The 18,647-nt window shown below is 38.5% G+C and overlaps 1 protein-coding gene across 11 annotated transcripts in view; it reads right to left on the bottom strand.

Moving 5' to 3' along the window:
- Positions 1-18,647, bottom strand: part of impdh1.L (IMP (inosine 5'-monophosphate) dehydrogenase 1) — a 79,027-nt gene that overhangs the window by 18,542 nt on the left and 41,838 nt on the right. For all 11 annotated transcript variants that reach the window (XM_041584967.1, XM_041584966.1, XM_018250735.2 and 8 more), the window contains 6 exon segments: positions 17,604-17,652; positions 13,513-13,614; positions 12,967-13,041; positions 6,601-6,807; positions 4,176-4,263; positions 3,410-3,609 (listed from right to left, as the gene is read on the bottom strand). In XM_041584967.1, coding sequence (XP_041440901.1) covers positions 3,410-3,609; positions 4,176-4,263; positions 6,601-6,807; positions 12,967-13,041; positions 13,513-13,614; positions 17,604-17,652 — 721 coding nt within the window.

Here is an 18,647-nt window from a genome sequence, read left to right as displayed (position 1 = left end):
AAAGGTCCAGATGAACAGGGCAGGGGAGTGCATGGCTCAACACGTTTCGTGACTACAAGGTCACTTCATCAGAAGCCTTCTGATGAAGTGACCTTGTAGTCACGAAACGCGCTGAGCCATGCAAAAAAAAAAAAAAAAACATGTTTTTCCATGACAATATCCCTTTAAGAGAATATATTGATGCCGGGCGGGTAGATTTCTCAATTTCTTAGCTAACATTTTGCTCGACTTAATGGCATTAGTATAGAATCTTTGTTGGGACCAGTGGAGAGCCTTCTTGGCTTCGTGTGTAAGAGGTAGATTAAGGTTAGACTGAGTTCGGTTTATTTCATCCCTTAGATCTATATGTGGGTTGTCACACTGCTGATCAATCAACCTATCAAGTTCTACGGACAGGTCACTGCGCTGTTTTTTTGCATTGGTATCCTAGCTGGATAAATCTGCCCCTGATAACGGCACCTCCCATAATGTAGTCCCCTGTGAAACGGAACCTACGTTAACTTTAAGATTCTTCTATAGGGTTGATTCTATATCCTGCTCAGTTGTGGGAATCATTAATAATGAATAAATGAGTTTCCATTGAAACCCTACCCAGTTTTATTTTTATACTGAATAATTCCATTAAAATAAGATTTCTTATAGAATCATTATACAACAGTACATAAATATAACTGCCCAAGAATTGTATCAAGTGTACCTTCAATTTCTATCAACCTGGTATATTTGTGCTTGGCTAAGTAGGCAGTTGGAGCCTTCCTGGAATGCCAATAGCTGTAGATCCTACATACCTCCCAACATTTAGAAAACAGAAAGAGGGACATAAACATTTGCTGGATGGAGCGCAGCGAAAAATTTTTTGGACCATACCTGCTTTGTGGTCACACACCCTAAATACCGCATCCTTTTTACAAAATGTGGCAGGTTATGGAGAGTTTGAACACATTTCTGGGGGTTTTAGGTTTTATGTGTTATTACAGTTTTGCTAATGAAGGTGCACTACCCTTTAATCCACAAGTCACAGTTTCCCCAAGAAACTTGCTTATCTTTAAGTTACAATTGTATCTTTGCTTATCTTAAAATTGATACAAATATTTATAAGTACACATGTAATTCTGGGCTCTATGCCATAAGTCTCCATTTTAGAAACTGTTTCTTGTTCTGGCTGTTCAGGGCAAGAGATCAAGGAGAAAGTCGCGACATTTCAGTAACAATACGGGACTGAGGTGTCAAAATAGTAACTGTCCAGTGAAAAACGGGACAGTTGAGAGGTATATAAAATACACTTAGAAAAGGAGTAATGAAAATGGAACAGTTAACCAAGTGACTTTGCCCTATGAAGGAATATCATTTTGGAATGAGTAGGTTTAATATGTACTGTATTTTTCTATGTGAAAGTGACAAAGAGACATTCATGTAATGTAAAGGAAAGAAAGGTAAACACACATTTTAAAAAAAAATAAATAAGGAGATTGCTGCCAAGGCATAAGATACTATTCCCAAAAGTATCAGGACATATGCCATATAACAACCCACTCAAAAAACAAGGGTATTAATATTAAGTATGTTTTTTTTTTTTTTTGCTACTATTCTGGGAAGGCTTTCCACTAGAAATTAGAACACTGGTGTTGGGTGGTTAGGCACTCCAATTTATCCTGATGTCATGTTCTTACAAGTTCCAACACCATCTCAGCAAAACAAATATTTAAGTCCCTTTATCAGTGTGGGAAGAATTACTCAGAAGAACCAGAGAAAATTGGAAAGTACTTAAATCAAAAACTACTGTATAGATAATTTTTAATATAGGCAAAAACACAGGTTTATTATAAGCCCCGTTTCTCGAACTTGTGCTGGTTCATACTAAAGTCATTGCTGCCAGCTTCCCTGAACAAGTTGTGAGGAGACATCTGCTTTCCACTTATTTTGTAGCCAGGCATTATGTTGGCTTCCATTTAGATGGTAAAAAAGTAATGATCTGTGCACACAAAAAGCTATGTATATATACTTTAACAACATTAGATTTTAGACACTAGATGGCAGCAGTATATCGCAGGCTCTTTGTTTACTCTGTAGCACTTCATGTACTAAACTGGAGGTCCCCATCCTTTTTTTTTTTAACCCATGAGCCACATTCAAATATAAAAAAGAGTTGGAAAGCAACATAAGCATGCAAAAAGTTCCTGGTGCCAAATATGGGCAGTGATCAGGGGCGTAATTACAGAGTATGCAGACCCTGAAGGTGCAGGGGAATGCACAGAAAAGTAACCCACCTGCAGCGCTGACAGACTTATCCACGGGAGGCCAAACAGCGGCTTTATTGAAACAATACACAGTGGTAAAGTTGTGTTGGGTGTACCGCAAACTAACGCGTTTTGTACCCCAAACACCGGCACTTCTTCAAAAGAAGTTACTTTTCTGTGCATACCAAGTATCGGACGAAGCTACCGACATTCCGCGATAGCTGCTATGGACGAGGTGAGGCTTTCTGTGCGGATGAGCTCAGCCATTAATGCCTCTCTTCCTGCAGGTGCAGGGGGCCTAGGAGGTGTAGGGGGCCCCATGTGCAAGACCAAAATATTGGTAAAACAGGACAACCTCTTAATATGTTGGGGGCCCAAAAATTAATTTGCTGTGGTAACATCGGGTTGCACCACTAACTGTGATTGAATATGGGTAGCTCATATGTGTACATGCAGCCAACAGGAGTCTCTGTTGACAGTACATCTGTATTTTATGCAACTAAAGCTTTTCTTTTAAGCCACAAATTCAAAAAGATGCAGCTGCTTTGAGGCAACTGGGAGCAACATCCAAGGGGTCTGAGAGCAACATGTTGCTCATGGGCCAATGGTTGGGGATCACTGTACTAAACTATTAATTTGCACTGCCAGCATCTCAAAGATTGGAAAAAACTAACTAGACCACATCTACTGCACTTCACAATTACAATGTCCTGTAGCTCTGACTTCTCTATTGTATACACAGAAAAGGCAAATATGCTTAATTAGCTCAGAGACCCTTGTTCCTAAAACTACTGATAAACTTTAATAACTTTTTGGGATTAGTTTTATCCTCACTTCCCATCTTTGATTTTCTGATTTATGTCTAGGGATTTCTCTGGAAAGTGTAAGGAAATGTGTTAGTGTTAATTAAAATATAGTGGCATGTTCCTGTTAAAACCAGCGACATGTCACTATCACTTGAAATATAGCATTGTTTAAGAACGAACAGGTAAACCTACAGGTATTTAAGCAGAGCAGGAATTGACTGACCAAATTCACCAACAAACTCCGTCTACTTGAACAATAAATGCTAGAAATTCAGTGTTGCTTGCATTATCAGTTTAAGGAAAGTACAGGTAAGCATTCAGGACCATAAATACATCTTAAACATAGTTCAAGCTTTAGATACATACAAGAACGACAACATCCACGCCAGCTTGCATGAGCAAATCTAGTCGGTATTTGTCATCTTCTCTTGTTCCAATGGCTGCCCCACATAGCAACTGTTTCCTACAGTCCTTGGAGGCCAGTGGGTAGTCTCTGTTTTTCTTCAGGTCTGTCCTGGCAATTATGGCAACCAGTTCATCACTGTCATTTACAATGGGAAGTTTTCCTGAGAAGAATTATTACCATAATCAGAATATTTGAAATGCAAACCATTGCTGGCAAAAAAAAAAAATAATAATTTTGAATGAGCTAGAGATCTGGAACTATATTAGATGGGGGCATTTTCATGGTCCATGGTGAGTAGCAAATCACTGGCCATCGCTGCTCAGACAGCCCAATTTGCACCCAAATGATGCTTTACAACTTTTTAGTTGATTTGCTCTGTTTTGGGTAATAGCACATAGGTGGAATTCCTCATATTGTGTTGCCTGAGCATTTTCTATCTCAGTGGGCAAGAAAAAACTCAAAATCTCTCCTTCCTTTTCTATCCTAAGCAAGTGCAGGAGACTATTGTTAGAAGAAATGTAATTAGCCAGCATATCACAGCTATAACCCCGACAAAAAGGTGTTATTGCCCCATATGCCATTACCCTTAGGCAAAATGGAAGTTAAAAGTACACTAACATGAATTTTAAGGTTTTTTTTTTTTTTTTTAAGAATTCCGTTTCCAGTAAGCAGCTTAGGACAAAACAATGTAGCACTTAGCCAGTCAAAATCATTCTGTGCTCATACCTTTCTTACTCCGCTGAAGGATCTCATTAGCTTCTTTAAGTGTGACTCCTGCAGGAGCAACAACCAGATCTTCACGTTTGGTCATAACCTGGAGCCATTAATGTTATGAATGTCAGAGAATGTGAACTTCGTATAAGTAAATACATCACAAGAAAAAGTGCTACACAAACAGAATAAAAATGAGCATAAAAGTATTAGCAATATTCAGTTATCTGTTAATTGGACTGATCTACTAGAAGAATTAATTTAGAGAAGAAAAAATTTATATGTTTTAGATAAAAGCAAATGCCATGCAAAATTAATGTATTCAATGAGGGTTAAATTGCCCTGTTTTATTCCATATACAAAATCCACCATTTATGTAAGTTCTATAACACGTGACACTAATAAAGAGAAGGTAACCTTGCCCTCATGTATCCACCTCTGCGTCAATCAGCACTGTGCCACATGGAAACAATTTAGTATGGAAGGGGTCAAAAACCAATGATAATATAAACAAAATAAGCATTACATAATTGATGAAGTAACTAAAATATCATTTTTTCCAGGTTTACTTGTTACACAGACACTGTAGTATATGTCAAGGGAACTAGAGCTATAGGAAATTCAAATATAATCTGACAAACAAACCACAATAAGCAATTTACCTTCACCCAATTTGGCAGTTTTATTTTGTCTGACAAAAAGTGTTATAGAATTTGAAAATTTCCTTTAAAAAACTGCTGAAAAGTGAGATTACATTAATTTAAGACTATGAAGATTTTCATTCATCCAGGTCATAGTATATCTAGTATAGGTCAATCTAAAAACAACTGGATTCATTGATTACTCAGCAAGTCCAGTTGTTTTTAGATTGACCGATACTAAATACATTAATTTAAGAAGAGTTTAGGTGGCCATAGATGCAGAGATCCGCTCGTTTGGCGATCTCTCCCCGATATGCCCACATTGAAGTGGGCGATATTGGGCTGATCTGATCGTGGGCCCTAGGGCTTTGCTTGTGTCTCTGCCCTTATGCTCTGTTTAAAGACTCAAAACGGTTGCACCTAAAAAAACAAAGATTATATTAAGGGAAGGTGGAAAAACATTGTACTTTGTGCAATGCAAATTCGCACTTTTAATGGTGCCCTTTTTGTTAATGGCATCTATGAGTTAAGATATAGCATTTAGCAAAGCAGAGTTAAAACCATATTACTTGTGTGTGATTCTGTGAAGGTGTTATATGTATGAAAACAAGTTCTGCCTAGCCTTTCAAGACAAAATGATTGTTTATTTTGTCCCTAATCACTCAAGTTCTCTTCTCAGTCTTAAAGGGAAAATATTCCCCCTCTTTTTGACAAAAGCTCATTTACAGTTGTGCTTATTAAGAAAAAGGTGCATAAACATTGTCTAATAAAAATTGTCTGAACTTCCAAAAATAAAAACTAACAAGTGTGTATGTACACACACACATACATACACGTTGTAAGACTGCTGCACACACTTCAAAATGAGATAATGCCCTGGTGCCAACAGAATATATATATATTGATTTGTAGAAGGAGAACTGTTGCACGCATGGGACTTTATCAGAAGGCAAAAAAAATTTTTATTTAGATCGCCGTTTCGGCCCTCAATGGGGTATCTTGATAAAGACCCCATTGAGGGTCGAAACGTCAATCTAAATAAAAAATTTTTTTTTTGCCTTCTGATAAAGTCCCTTGCGTGCAACAGCTCTCCTTCTACAAATATATCTATCTATCTATCTATCTATCTATTATTAAGACACATACTTGCAAAGGATATTTTTTACATCTTTCACAAACATACTGCATTATATTTTCACTTCACTGTGTGTTTCCTTATAGCTTGACACCAACATTCTTTAGGTTGACTGTGTAATGCAACCTCTACATCACCTTCTTCCACTGTGAAGTGATGGGTTCAAGCCCCGGAAATGGAAGAACTTAACTTAAAGTACCAGAATCCACAATGGAAGGGAGAGGGAAGGATTTTTTTTTTTTATATATATATATATATATATATATATATATATATATATATATATATATATATATATATATATATATATATATATATATATATATATATATATATATATATATATATATATATATATATATATAAATAAATAATTAATTTGGAAGTTCAGATAGTGCACCTTTTCTACATAAAACCAATGAGCTCAGGTCAAAAAGGGAAGAACAGTTTACCTTTAATGTCACATAACAAATATTAAACAACAAAATGGATTAGGGTGTGGTCTTGCAGGTAAGGGTATTGAGTATTAGGTTTTGGTGAAGAAATGGCAGATTATGCAAATGTGAACAGATATCCTCTAGTTGTTTAACTAACATAACTATGCTAGTGAGCACAATTTTAAACTATAGATTTTAAATCTAGATTTTTTTTAATAAGATAATACCTCGCTCAAATACGTGGAGTAGTCCTTTTCTGTCAAGAAGTCGATATCCCGTGAAGTGACAATGCCCACCAGCTTGCTCCCCATCTTCCCGGTTTCAGTCACTGGAATCCCAGAAAAGCCATGTCGATTTTTAGCTTCAAATACATCCCCTACAGTGTGGTTGAGGCTCATAACCACTGGGTCAGTGATAAATCCTTGCTCGAACTTCTGCAGATCAGCAGAATAAATATGACCTTAGAAGTGCATATCCATCATACATAAAAATATACTTGTGGAATTATTCTTCAAGTTTATATTACAATCTGTGACTTGTAGAGGATTGAAATATGCACATTTTCTACTCAAACAAAACAGAAGTACAGAGATAAGTTATTCAGCAAAGGCAGCATCCAGTTTTAGCACAGGTACAAGAGTCAGGTAAGAATCATTATAGCACCCACGCTTTAACCATTATAATGACCGCTGTAACCTTTTACATTTGGATATTAACATTTTCTATTTGAAAGTTGTTAAAGTTTCACTTTGGGCAATGACCATGTTGCTTGTACAAGCAAAGAAAAGCATGTGCCAAGTTTAAATTGGGCATATTGAAAATATTTATATCTGGAGCTTGAGGGGGCATAGGGTTTGCTGTACCAAAGCAATTTGAAGCCTCCCCCAAAGCTCAACTCTGGGTACCAAATCACCCCACCCTTCTAAGATCATTTATCTCAGATGCGAAAGTGTATGTCAACTCTAAACCTCTTGTAGCACACTTTTGCCTGGATGATTGTTGTGGCGCAGTGCTTATTTTTAGTTAAGTTAATTTACCCTAAATTCAGCCTCATAGTAGTGATGTGTGGGCTGGCCTGAAACATGCAGTTGGACGGGTACGGAAAAATCTTCAGGGTCTGTTGAGAGCTCCCTTCTGCTCTCCCCACCTACAACCTTACACTGCAGGCTTCCGGCATGTCAATTTATAAACTCACGCCTGCCCCCCCCTTTTTGTGATGTCACCAGGGGGCAGGGTCTATAAATAGAGGGGATAGAGTGGGCCAGGTTAGGGTTGGGAGGGTGTGGGGTGGGGTGGGCAAGGGTCAAGGAAAACTCACTACTTTATAGCATATAGAAAAGGATAAACAGGCTTCATAGCATGTAAAAAAGGGTGAAATGCTTTAAGTAGATTTTCACATTACAAATACATTTATACTAATTAATGTAATGCATTAACCTACTTCATGTATTTCACTATATTCTTTTAATTTTAGCGATTGTGTGTGTGTTTTACATGTGTACGAGTTCACAGCTAAGCAGTTATGATTGTATGTGTGCGAGAGAGACAATGCTATAGCAATTGTAAGCTGTATTGGGACGGGGTCTGTTATGCACTGAAGCACTAAAATTATTTTGTACTATATAAAGAATATTACATTTCAGTAATGCACCTGCTTAAAAAATGGTCCCTCAAGCAATATATTTAGCACTGCACAAAAATTAGATTTGCCAGGTGCATAGAAAAAATAACTGAACTTATAAGAAAATACCTTGGTAAAGTTTATGTTTTGTTTTACTATATTTGTAAAATTATTTCACTACTTTTATAATACTAACCATAACTCAATGGAACATGGGGTGTTTTGGCTACTGCTGTGGCATAAAGCAATAGTGGTTCAACACCACTTTTCACCTGTTTGCTCATGGTGTTATAAATCGGGAGACGCCAAATACAAGTAATTTTTTTTTTTTTAAAGGTAAGTTTTATTTCTCATTTTTAAACACATACAACAATCATACGTACAACAATAAGTACACTCGCAGACTAGACTGTACAATTTAGGCAGGAAGAAAATATGGCACATGCTATCACCAAGCATAACACAATACAGTTATTGAGCAGTTGAGATGGACACTATCAAACTCAGGGGAACTATACATCTGACGGTTAGGTTGGGACCCTCGAGGATACGAAGGATAGCAAACCATGCGGGGTGTCACAGTAGGAGATGGACTCGGCTATGACCTACTATAGAGGGGTCGGGGCAATGTCATTCCACAAGCCCCAAATTTTATCGAATTTTGTTGGTGTTCCCCTAATTTCGTAGGTGAGCTTATATAGGGGTACTGCTTTGTTAATCAGTTGTATCCACGCATTGAGAGAGGGTGAGAGGTTACCCATCCAGTGAAGGGCTACAGTTTTTTTTGCATAAAAGAGTAGGATACGGAAAGAGATTCGAGTATATTTAGCTGGGACTATCTCTTCTAGAACCCCCAAAAGGCAAACTGCAGGTGAAATTATTCTTGGGAAGTCAAGATTATCTGATAGATAGTTTACAACTTGTGTCCAAAAGCTCAGTATGTAATGGCATTCCCAGATTAGATGGAAGAAATCCGCAGCTTGTTGGTGACACCTGGGACAGGAGTCGCAAGGGATCTGGCCCATCAGTTTGAGTCGTGTGGGAGTTATGTAAATATGGTGCATAATTTTATATTGTATTAGTTTGTCTTTCAACGATATCAGGCCAGTGTATATGTGTTCCGTCGCTTCGTCCCAGTTATCTTGGTCAAGGCCTATAATTTTAGTATTCCACCAGTCTTGTGCTGCTTGAAAAGGTTTGGGGCCGGATAAAAGGAGCTGCCGGTAGAGCCGGGACACCAGTTTTGCTGGGTTGGGATCATGAAGAATTTCTTCTATGACTAGGCAGGATTGCTGGGGGGTAAGACTGTTAAATTGGGAGTAGAAGGTATGACGTAATTGTAGGTATTTAAATAGTGGAATTTGCGTTGGCTGGCATTTAAGTTGTAATGTGCAATGGGTGACAAAGGAATGATTCTCAAGGAGGTCCTTCAAGCATTTAATGCCTTGCCTGGGCCAGAAAGCAGAGTGTTGCAAGGATCTAAAGTGATTCAAATAGGAATTTCTCCAGAGTGGGAGGTGAGGGGATAGGAGGGGTGGTGAATGGCCCAAGATTTTGAGAGCCATCAGCCAGGCCTTCTGTGGGGTAGTCAGTGTCGTCGGTAGCGGGGCAGAATCCCTGGGGCTCCGATAGGGAAAGTTGCGGAGGCTCTCCCACGAGGATAGTAAAAGAGCTTGTAACTGGGAGTTTGGGTTATACGGGTCAGGGTTAAAGCACCAGTGGAGGTAATATATTTGTGAAGCTATGAAATACCAATGGAAGTTGGGGAGGGCCAGTCCTCCCTTGTCGCATGGTGCACATAACTTTGACCAAGCGATTCTGGGTGTTTTCTTGTTCCAGAGAAAGGGGGTCACGATTTGGTTTATACTTTTAAAGTATTTTTTGGGAATAAATATTGGCGCATTATGGAGTAGGTAGAGAATTTTGGGGAGGTAAATCATTTTAATGACATTTACTCTACCCCAGAGAGAGAGAGAGGGAGTTTAGCCCATCTGTTTAAGGTATTGGTCAGATTAAGTAAAATAGGGTCTAGGTTTAAGGTAGTGTATTTGGTGAGATCTGTATGGACTATCACTCCTAGGTACTTGAACTGGGTGGCCCATTCAAGTGGGGTCTCTTGTGGTAGAGATCGAGGTTGGTCAGGGTCAATGGGGAATAAAACAGATTTTTCCCAGTTAACTCGTAGTCCGGAAAACGAGCCAAACCGGTTGACCAGGTCAAGGAGGGCAGTGAGAGAAGCATTGGGATCTGCCAAATATATAAGGAGGTCGTCAGCAAAAAGGGAGATTTTTTTCCTGAATAGTGCCGTAGGTTAAACCCTTGATTAAAGGAGACTGTCTGGTCAGAATTGCAAGTGGTTCTATTGCTAGGGCAAATAGAATTGGGGAGAGGGGGCAGCCTTGCCTTGTTCCCCTCGATAGTAAGATAGGGGGGGAGATATGGCCATTAACTCTCACCCGTGCCGTGGGGTTCTTATATAGAAGTTTGATCCAGGATATGCATCTAGGGCCAAATCCGAAACGGGCTAAAACCTCCCACAGGTAATCCCACTCCACCGAGTCGAAAGCCTTAGCAGAGTCAAGGGATGCAACTACTCTGGTGCCTGTTTCAGTATGGGCAATCTGCAGGTTGGTAAAGAGTCTGCGGAGGTTGATGTTAGTGGAGCGTCCTGGCATAAAGCCAGATTGATCAGGGTGAATAAGGTCAGGGACTACCTGTTGGAGGCGGGAAGTGAGGACCTTAGCCAGGATTTTAGCATCTGTATTTAGGAGAGATATAGGGCGGTACGAAAAGCAGCGAGCTGTATCTTTACCCGGTTTAGGGATGACAACTATGAGGGCCTCTGTAAATGATGGAAGTAGAGAATTACTATCAAAAGCACTTTGCAGCGTTTCTAGATATTTTGGGACTAATTGTTCTGAGAGAGCTTTATACCAGTCTGGAGGGAGGCCATCCGGTCCTGATGTCTTATTGGGGGGTAGGGAGGCAATGGCATCAGCAATTTCTCGGGGCGTTATAGGTGCATCCAGAAATGTTCTGTCACTAAGTGAAAGAGACGGGATAGGGATTGAGTCCAAGAACTGAAGGAGTTGGGTTCTAGAGTGAGTAGTTGTGGTAGAATAGAGGGTTTGGTAGAAGGTGGCAAATTCTTGTGCTATGAGCTTGGGTTCTGCGACTATAGAGCCATCATCCAAGATAAGGCGGGGAACAGCGGAGGAAGTTGTCTGTTTAGCCAAAAATGCCAAAAGCTTACTATTTTTGTCGCTCTGATCAAAGATACGCTGGTTCTGGTAAAGTAAGGCTTTCCTAGTTAGTGATATGGAGGCTCTGGAAAGAGAGTCTTGGGCGCTTAGGAGACCGGCATAGTTGGCAGGGGTAGGGTTCAGAGTATGTGCTCCGGAAGCATTGTGGAGTTCATTCTCCGCAGCTTTAACCTGGTCTAAAGTATCCTTCCTCGCTTGTGAGATTGCCCCCATAAGCGCTCCTCTCATGACTGCTTTAGACGCATCCCACAGAGTCAGAGGGGAGGTGGACCCCACGTTATGGACCCAATAGTCGCCATAGGCCTGGGCATTCGCTTCAGCCACCGTAGTGTTTTTAAGCCAAAGAGGGCTTAAGCGCCATAGCTTGTCTGAGGCCTCCGGATTCCAGCGAAAAGTAACTTGGAGTGGTATCGGATTTGGTCAATCATAGGCAGGAGGTCATGAGACACTAGGGCCAGGTCTATCCTAGAGAAAGTTTTGTGTGTTGGAGAGTGGCAGGAGAAGGTTCTTTGGAGTGGGTATTTCCATCTCCAGGGGTCAGTCAGCTGTAAGGCTTCTGTCCACTTGGTGAGCTTTGTAAGCGTATGGGGGTCAGGGCTAAGCTTATCCAAGGACGGATTTAAGCAACAGTTAAAATCCCCCATAATACAGAGGGGGCTAGGTGGGAATTCAGACAGTTTAGTCATCATTGTATCCAGGATTGACACTGCAAATGGCGGAGGCATATATAGATTGACCAATAGAATGGGTTTGTTGGCGATAAGGCCATGTAATACCAGGAATCTGCCGTAGTGGTCTAAGTGGAGCTTTAGAAGTTCAAATGGCAGACCCTTGCGAATTAATACGGAGACCCCCCTCGAATGAGTTGAAAAAGTAGAATGGAAATGCCAACCCACCCATGGTTTCTTAAGTGCGAGAACTTTTTGCCCGGAGAGATGCGTCTCCTGGAGGAGAAGGATAGAGGGAGGATATCTCTTGAGGTAATTAAACATCAAGCTCCTTTTAAATTTGGAATTAAGGCCCCTCACGTTCCAAGAAAGTACTGATATATTAGCCATAACATACAGTAGCAGGTATATGCCGAGCCAGAGGAAGTGTCCATCCCTTCAGGTACATGAAATACAAGTAATTTTTAGTAGGATTGGCCAAATCCAAGAGTCTGGCCAAACAGAATCCGTACACTATATAAAGAAAAGATTTACTGCTCAAAAATCAGCTTTATCCACTCGCGTGTCAGCGATTTCTACCCCAAGCAAAGGTTTGGATTCGTTTTAGTATTCGTCCAACTCCGTACCCAAGGGAATTGGCTAAACCCAGAAAAGAAGGGTTTGGTGCATCCCCACCTATTAATATAAAGTGCCCTGGCTGCTGCACATGGAGCTGTGAGCAGCAGACAAACACTCATTTTTCAGGAGTGCTGACAGGTAGACATTGTTAGCGGTGTTCGCTGCTGTTTTCTACTTGAAGGAAGAAGCGGGCAAAATAACCAGATGGCATTAGCCTTAATCATGAAAAGATAGTTAACTTTACTTAACAGTACATACTGCTTTCAAACTTTTTGAAGTACTTTGAAAATAGGAGACCTATAAATGCAATAATAGTATTTCTAAAAACTTACGGTAAGTAATTAAGTAAATAAGGAAAAAAATGTAAAATTATCCTACATCAGGACCAGAAATGTACCAGAGCTATACTGATTTATTACTTGCCTTCACTTTGCGAACTTCATTGGCTTGAAACTCTGGAGTGCAGTTGTGATGTATTATTCCAATGCCTCCCATCAACTATAATAAAAATTGTGACAATTCAACTTCATATAAATAAGTTTCCTGTAAACAAAGGTTGACTAAATGGACACTAACCAAGACTGTTAAATCTATAGGTATATTTCTGCATATGGCCTTCTTGCAAATATTGCAAGTTTCCCAAAAAAGGGTCGCTTACAGAATGGGTAAATAAGGGCAACACTATAATAGTAGGTGTAGGGGCTGTATGTCTATGTTCACAGCCTTTTGGGAAAGGGGCCATGTGTTTGCAGCCTGTGAATAAACATGGGCAAACAGCCCCTGCACCTACACTTACAGTGGTGCCATTGTATGCCAACATTTAAGAGCTATGTCTTCATAAATTTACCAGACCAGAGGAAGTTACTTATCACCTGCACTAAAAGAACATTCTGTTAATTGTGGCATAATGTGCACATTTTGGCTACTCTATTCCTAAACAAGATGCAAGTACAAGATTTCACAACATACCGCCATTGCTATTGCCATGTCAGATTCTGTAACGGTGTCCATGGGAGAGGAGATCATGGGTGTTTTCAATGTAATCTTGCGAGTCAAAGCAGAAGTCAGATCCTAAAAAATAAGGAAAGTAGAACAATTAGTTGGTAAAAAGGGTTTAGAAGACAGCCTACATGATTATAGCATACCACAGAGTTGACATTTTCAAATAGGTGTCAAAATTGTCTGTCTAAACTAAGGAGTGGGTTACATTTCTGGTATTGCAAAGAGCCACAGAATGGGTAGTCTTTAATGGCAGTTGGTTGACTTTACACCAGTGTCATTTCACCTTTTTCAAATAGTGAGCTGATTATTGCTCAAAATCATAACATGTTCTAGGGCCAGTTTGTAAGGTTCCACTGGCATTTTAATGTAAATATGTCAGTTTTGCTGACTGTGCTTACAGTCATAAATTATACCTCATTATTTTCTACATTTAAGACACAGACATAAAAAAATTGTTAAGTAGCCAAACTTAGTTTTGATATTATTTGTGGATAAATGATTTTAAAAAGACGCAACCCCTTTTTACAACCATGAGACTTTCAAATTAAACATGAAATCCAATTTCTATTTTTTATTAAAGCATTCATAGCCGTTGTAAGATCATTTAAAAATCTCAGCTGTCAATCAAATATTGTCTGCCCCTCCTCTATGCCTAAGGCATAGAGGTGGGGCAGACAATTACTTTCACTTGCTCTCCCCACATTCCCCCATTCTCTAAACTGTTTAATTGTGTAGCCAGGGCATGGGGGATGGACATTGGGTCCCCCATTTTGGTGCACAAACAAGATCAGCTGCCCTGCTCTCCAGCCTCCACCTCACTTACTGTAATATAATATTTAATATATTTAATCTAATGTAATTCTAAGAAGTTTCCCTGTATATGTTAATGAAATGCTCTATGGTTATTTGTAAATGTAAGTGGTATTAAAAGCAGTGCCTGTTTGTATGTATGAAGTGGTGCCTCGAACACGCAGAACCACTGGCATACAGTAACTATAGAGGTAGCAGACCCTGAGGTCGTGGGGGGCAAGGTAATGGGGTTCCTAGGTGGTCTGCTTGTTCTGTAATTAAGAAAATTGCTCCTCCGCAGCCAGGGGATGCAACTGGGAGGAGGGAGTGCCAGACTGGAGCTGCAGTGCACCGTGTCCGTCCGAAGTTTTTTCGCAAGGGGGTCCCAAAGCGACTGTTATGACACTGTGCAGTACAGTTACAAACATGTCATAATACAGGATTCTTTGTACAAAAGTACAAGATCTGATAAGATTATAGAATTTGCCCCAAAAGATACAGGAAATGTATTACTCTTCCACATTATTAAGACACTGGCATCTTTTGATAGTGCCCTTTATTTGCAATTGTCTTTTAATTCTCTTGCACTAGAAATCAGCTGTCACAAATGAGTATCTAAATGTGATTAAATGATAAAATATGAACACCAATTGTAAAGTATCTAAGGATATCAGTCTGCATCATAGTAAATAGATGGATGAACTACCCCTTTAATAATATCTGCCAGTTGTTCTTTTTCATCAACCTCTAGAAAGTCTGCGGACCAGGCTGACTAAACTTTGCTTGCTTTCCCCTTCAAAGTTACATACAGATAAGTAGATGCATTTTCAATGTATCTGTGCTGGTTTCAGAGATCTAAAGTAAAGAGTACTTGATATAGATAGTTAGGTCCATAAATCTTTGACCAGAAACACATTTTTTCTCATTTTGGTTCTGTACATTACCACAATGAATTTTAAATGAAACAACTCAGATGCAGTTGTACTGCAGACTTTCAGCTTTAATTCAGTGGGTTGAACAAAAAGATTACATAAAAATGTGTGGAAGTCCAGGGCTTTTATCTGCTTCATTGATAATGACATAACAAAGGAATTGCCCACACCTGCCCATGAAATAGCCTTTGAGTCAATTGTCCAATTGCTTTTGAGCCCCTGAAATGAAGTGATTGTGTTATAAAAAAAAAAAAAAAAAAAAAAAAAAAAGCGGCTTTAGTTCCTCACATTTCTATGCAATCTTTTTGTTCAACCCACTGAATTAAAGCTGAAAGTCTGCAGTTCAACTGCATCTGAGTTGTTTCATTTAAAATTCATTGTGGTAATGTACAGAACCAAAATGAGAAAAGTTGTCTCTGTCCAAAGATTTATGGACCTAACTGTATGTTCATATATGCCCTGGCTGTGAATACCAAATACAATACACATGCCCCAGCTCAGGTTTAATAAGTTTAAACAACACTTTTAACACACAAAAAAACCCCTAATAGGATATGGTCTCCATCTTATTTTTGATGCTAAATTGCATTAGGGAAGTCAGGGATTACCAAGCCTTCTTTGCTCATATTAGCCTACTTTTAGACTGTGCTTCTGACCTTCAACCATTACAACATGGATTAGGGTTTGCGCTGCAGACACAGAAGCTTGATTAACCATAAATCTATAAACCACTCCACAATGCATTCATGTTCCCAAACAGGTCCTGTATGCAAAACATTACCATGGGAACTGAACTCGAGATATTAATCCTGCCCAGGAAATATAGTAGGAATACCACCAAAGCAGGAACAGAGCAGTGGAAAACAAATCATGACAACCTGCTGCTTTGAAACGCATTTATCCACATGCCCTTGTGCGGCAGTTCCACTTTTACATTAAAGGATAAGTAACCCTTTAAAATAAGTTAATTCAAACTGATTAATTTAAATTGACAAGGGTGCTATTCTAAGCACTTTTGCAATGTACATTTTTTTTTTTTTTTAATTCAAATATATTAAAGGATAGATATACCATTAACATTAATGTACTTTGTTACAATAGCACCACCTGCTGGTCATTTTCCCACCATTCTGACCACCACGTAGCCATGGAAGTTGTCAGGAGAAAGAGGCTTCGCTGATGTTCTTCTGGTTAGAAAAGCTTTGAGAAAGTTTCTAATTTTTTTAACAACGAAATACATAACCAGTGTAGGCTAATCAATTGAAATTTTAGCACAAGGACATGTACATTTTAGTAACATGGAATAAACTTCAATTTTAAACTTCATTGGTTGGCTCCAGGAGTGCATTTTCGTTTTTTCTGGTTCTGATTTTTTTGCCTAACCATAAGAACACTAGACCAGGCCTCTTTTCTTTCTCCTGATTTAACACAATTCATTCATGTTAATAGTACGTATATCCTTTAATATCTTGGAATTAAAAAAAAATGTACATTGCCGAAGTGCTTAGAACAATACCCTCGTCAATTGTACATTCAATTTTTACGTTCACTTATTTTAAATGTTTACTTATCCTTTTAAGAGTAAGTAAAATACAAGTGAGGTCATTCTGGTATGGGAACCTGTTATTCCTGGAATGTTATTTTCATTTTTGACCAATTTGCATTTTCTCTGTATTAAGACATCATTATAGCATAAATGAACACTAGTTGCAAAAATCATCTTGGGCTTTTGTATGTAGCTTAGGATATTTATGGAATGGTGCTCCAAGTTGATGGAAAGTTGCTTTATCCAGAAACCCCAGAACCCAAGCATTCTGTAAAACAGATCTTGTAGGTATACATGACCATCAATTTGTTGTTAAGAATTGTTGTTTCTATTTCCAGTTGCTTAGAAAAAAACAGTAATGATATGTTACCCAATCTGGCAGTTTTTTTTTCAATGACAATATTCCTTTCCAAATACAAGTATGGCTTTTTAAAAATATGCTTGGGACTTGGGGTTACCAGATAAGGGTATTTTCTTAATATGTTGCTTTATGCCTATTATCTAATGAAACGTGATTATAATTTTGCCAAAAAATGGCTGTTTTTCATATTGCTATACATATTTGATCAATATCATACAAAAACACACAATTTAGGCCAGTGGCAGTTGTCCCTTCGATTATAAATGATGACGTGATGTGTGACGAGCCTTGAAATTCTCTTTCCATAGTTTTGTTTTTGTTTTTTTTTTTGGCAAATGCCCTCATCTCAAAAATAAAACTAGTGGCTGTAGTATATCAGAACATTAAAATAAATAAATAAATAAATTAAAAAAAAAAAACTCATTCTTACCACTTCATCAGCAGTAAAGTCAATGAATCCTGGAAGAATCAAGAAGTCACTGTAAAAAAAGAGAGAGAACATTTCATTTTAATCAGTGCAGTCAAATATAGGGGGAAAAGTGGCTGCTAGCTTAAGCTTCCATAGACCATGTAGTCTGTACTTACACTACATGAAGAAGGAAATGTGGTTTAAAAGCTGCTGTTTTTCGCCAGACCACAATGTTGGTCAAAATGTGCCGTTAGCTTTATTGTTTTGTAGTTTATCAAACTTTAGAAACCTTCTCCTATCAATCATACATTGCCACGTTGCAACAGCAAGTCAGTTAAATAATTCACATGCAACAAAAAATTAAAACCTGCAGCAAATTGTTTTAGACTATCATTATCTACATTCTACTAAAAGTTAATTTTATGGCGAAGTGGAAATATAAACAGCTCTAAACATTATGCATTTTACTAAGGCAACATCAATAGCCTCTACTTGTTTCATACACCCACCCTGTGAGCTATTATGTGACTTCATTGCTAGCAGAGCTGTGGAGTCAGGTACTCAAAATAATGAAATCAGATTTAAGAGCTTCTATGAAGGTGGATAAGGCAGAAGCAATTCTGTTTTTAAGAACAATACTATGTTAATTTTGGATTGTATTTAAACAGCTATTTGACACCTACTGTATATGCCAGGTTCAATTAATATATTTGTTGTTTTGTGTTTATGTAGTTTTTGATTAGAATTATATATATATATATTTTTGAGCTTTGGCATTGAGAACATTTCTTGTATGTGGTGTACTTCGTTCAAACAACATGGAAAATACATTACTTTATTAAAGGAACAGTAATAAAAAAAAATGAAAGCAGTTTAAAGTAATTAACATATCATATACAGTTAGCATGCACTGGTAAAAGCTGTGTGTTTGTTTCAGAAAGATTACTATAGTAGTACTACTATGTATATAAACAAGCTGCTGTGTAACCATGGGGCCAAGCTGGAAAAAAAGGCACAGGTTACATAGCAGGAAACAGATAAGCCCTGCCCAATACAATGTGTCTT

Source organism: Xenopus laevis, chromosome 3L (assembly GCF_017654675.1).
Source record: "Xenopus laevis strain J_2021 chromosome 3L, Xenopus_laevis_v10.1, whole genome shotgun sequence".
Lineage (NCBI taxonomy): Eukaryota > Metazoa > Chordata > Amphibia > Anura > Pipidae > Xenopus > Xenopus laevis.
The sequence above is the reverse complement of the archived record's forward strand: the minus strand, read 5'-3'. Positions and strand labels throughout refer to the sequence as shown.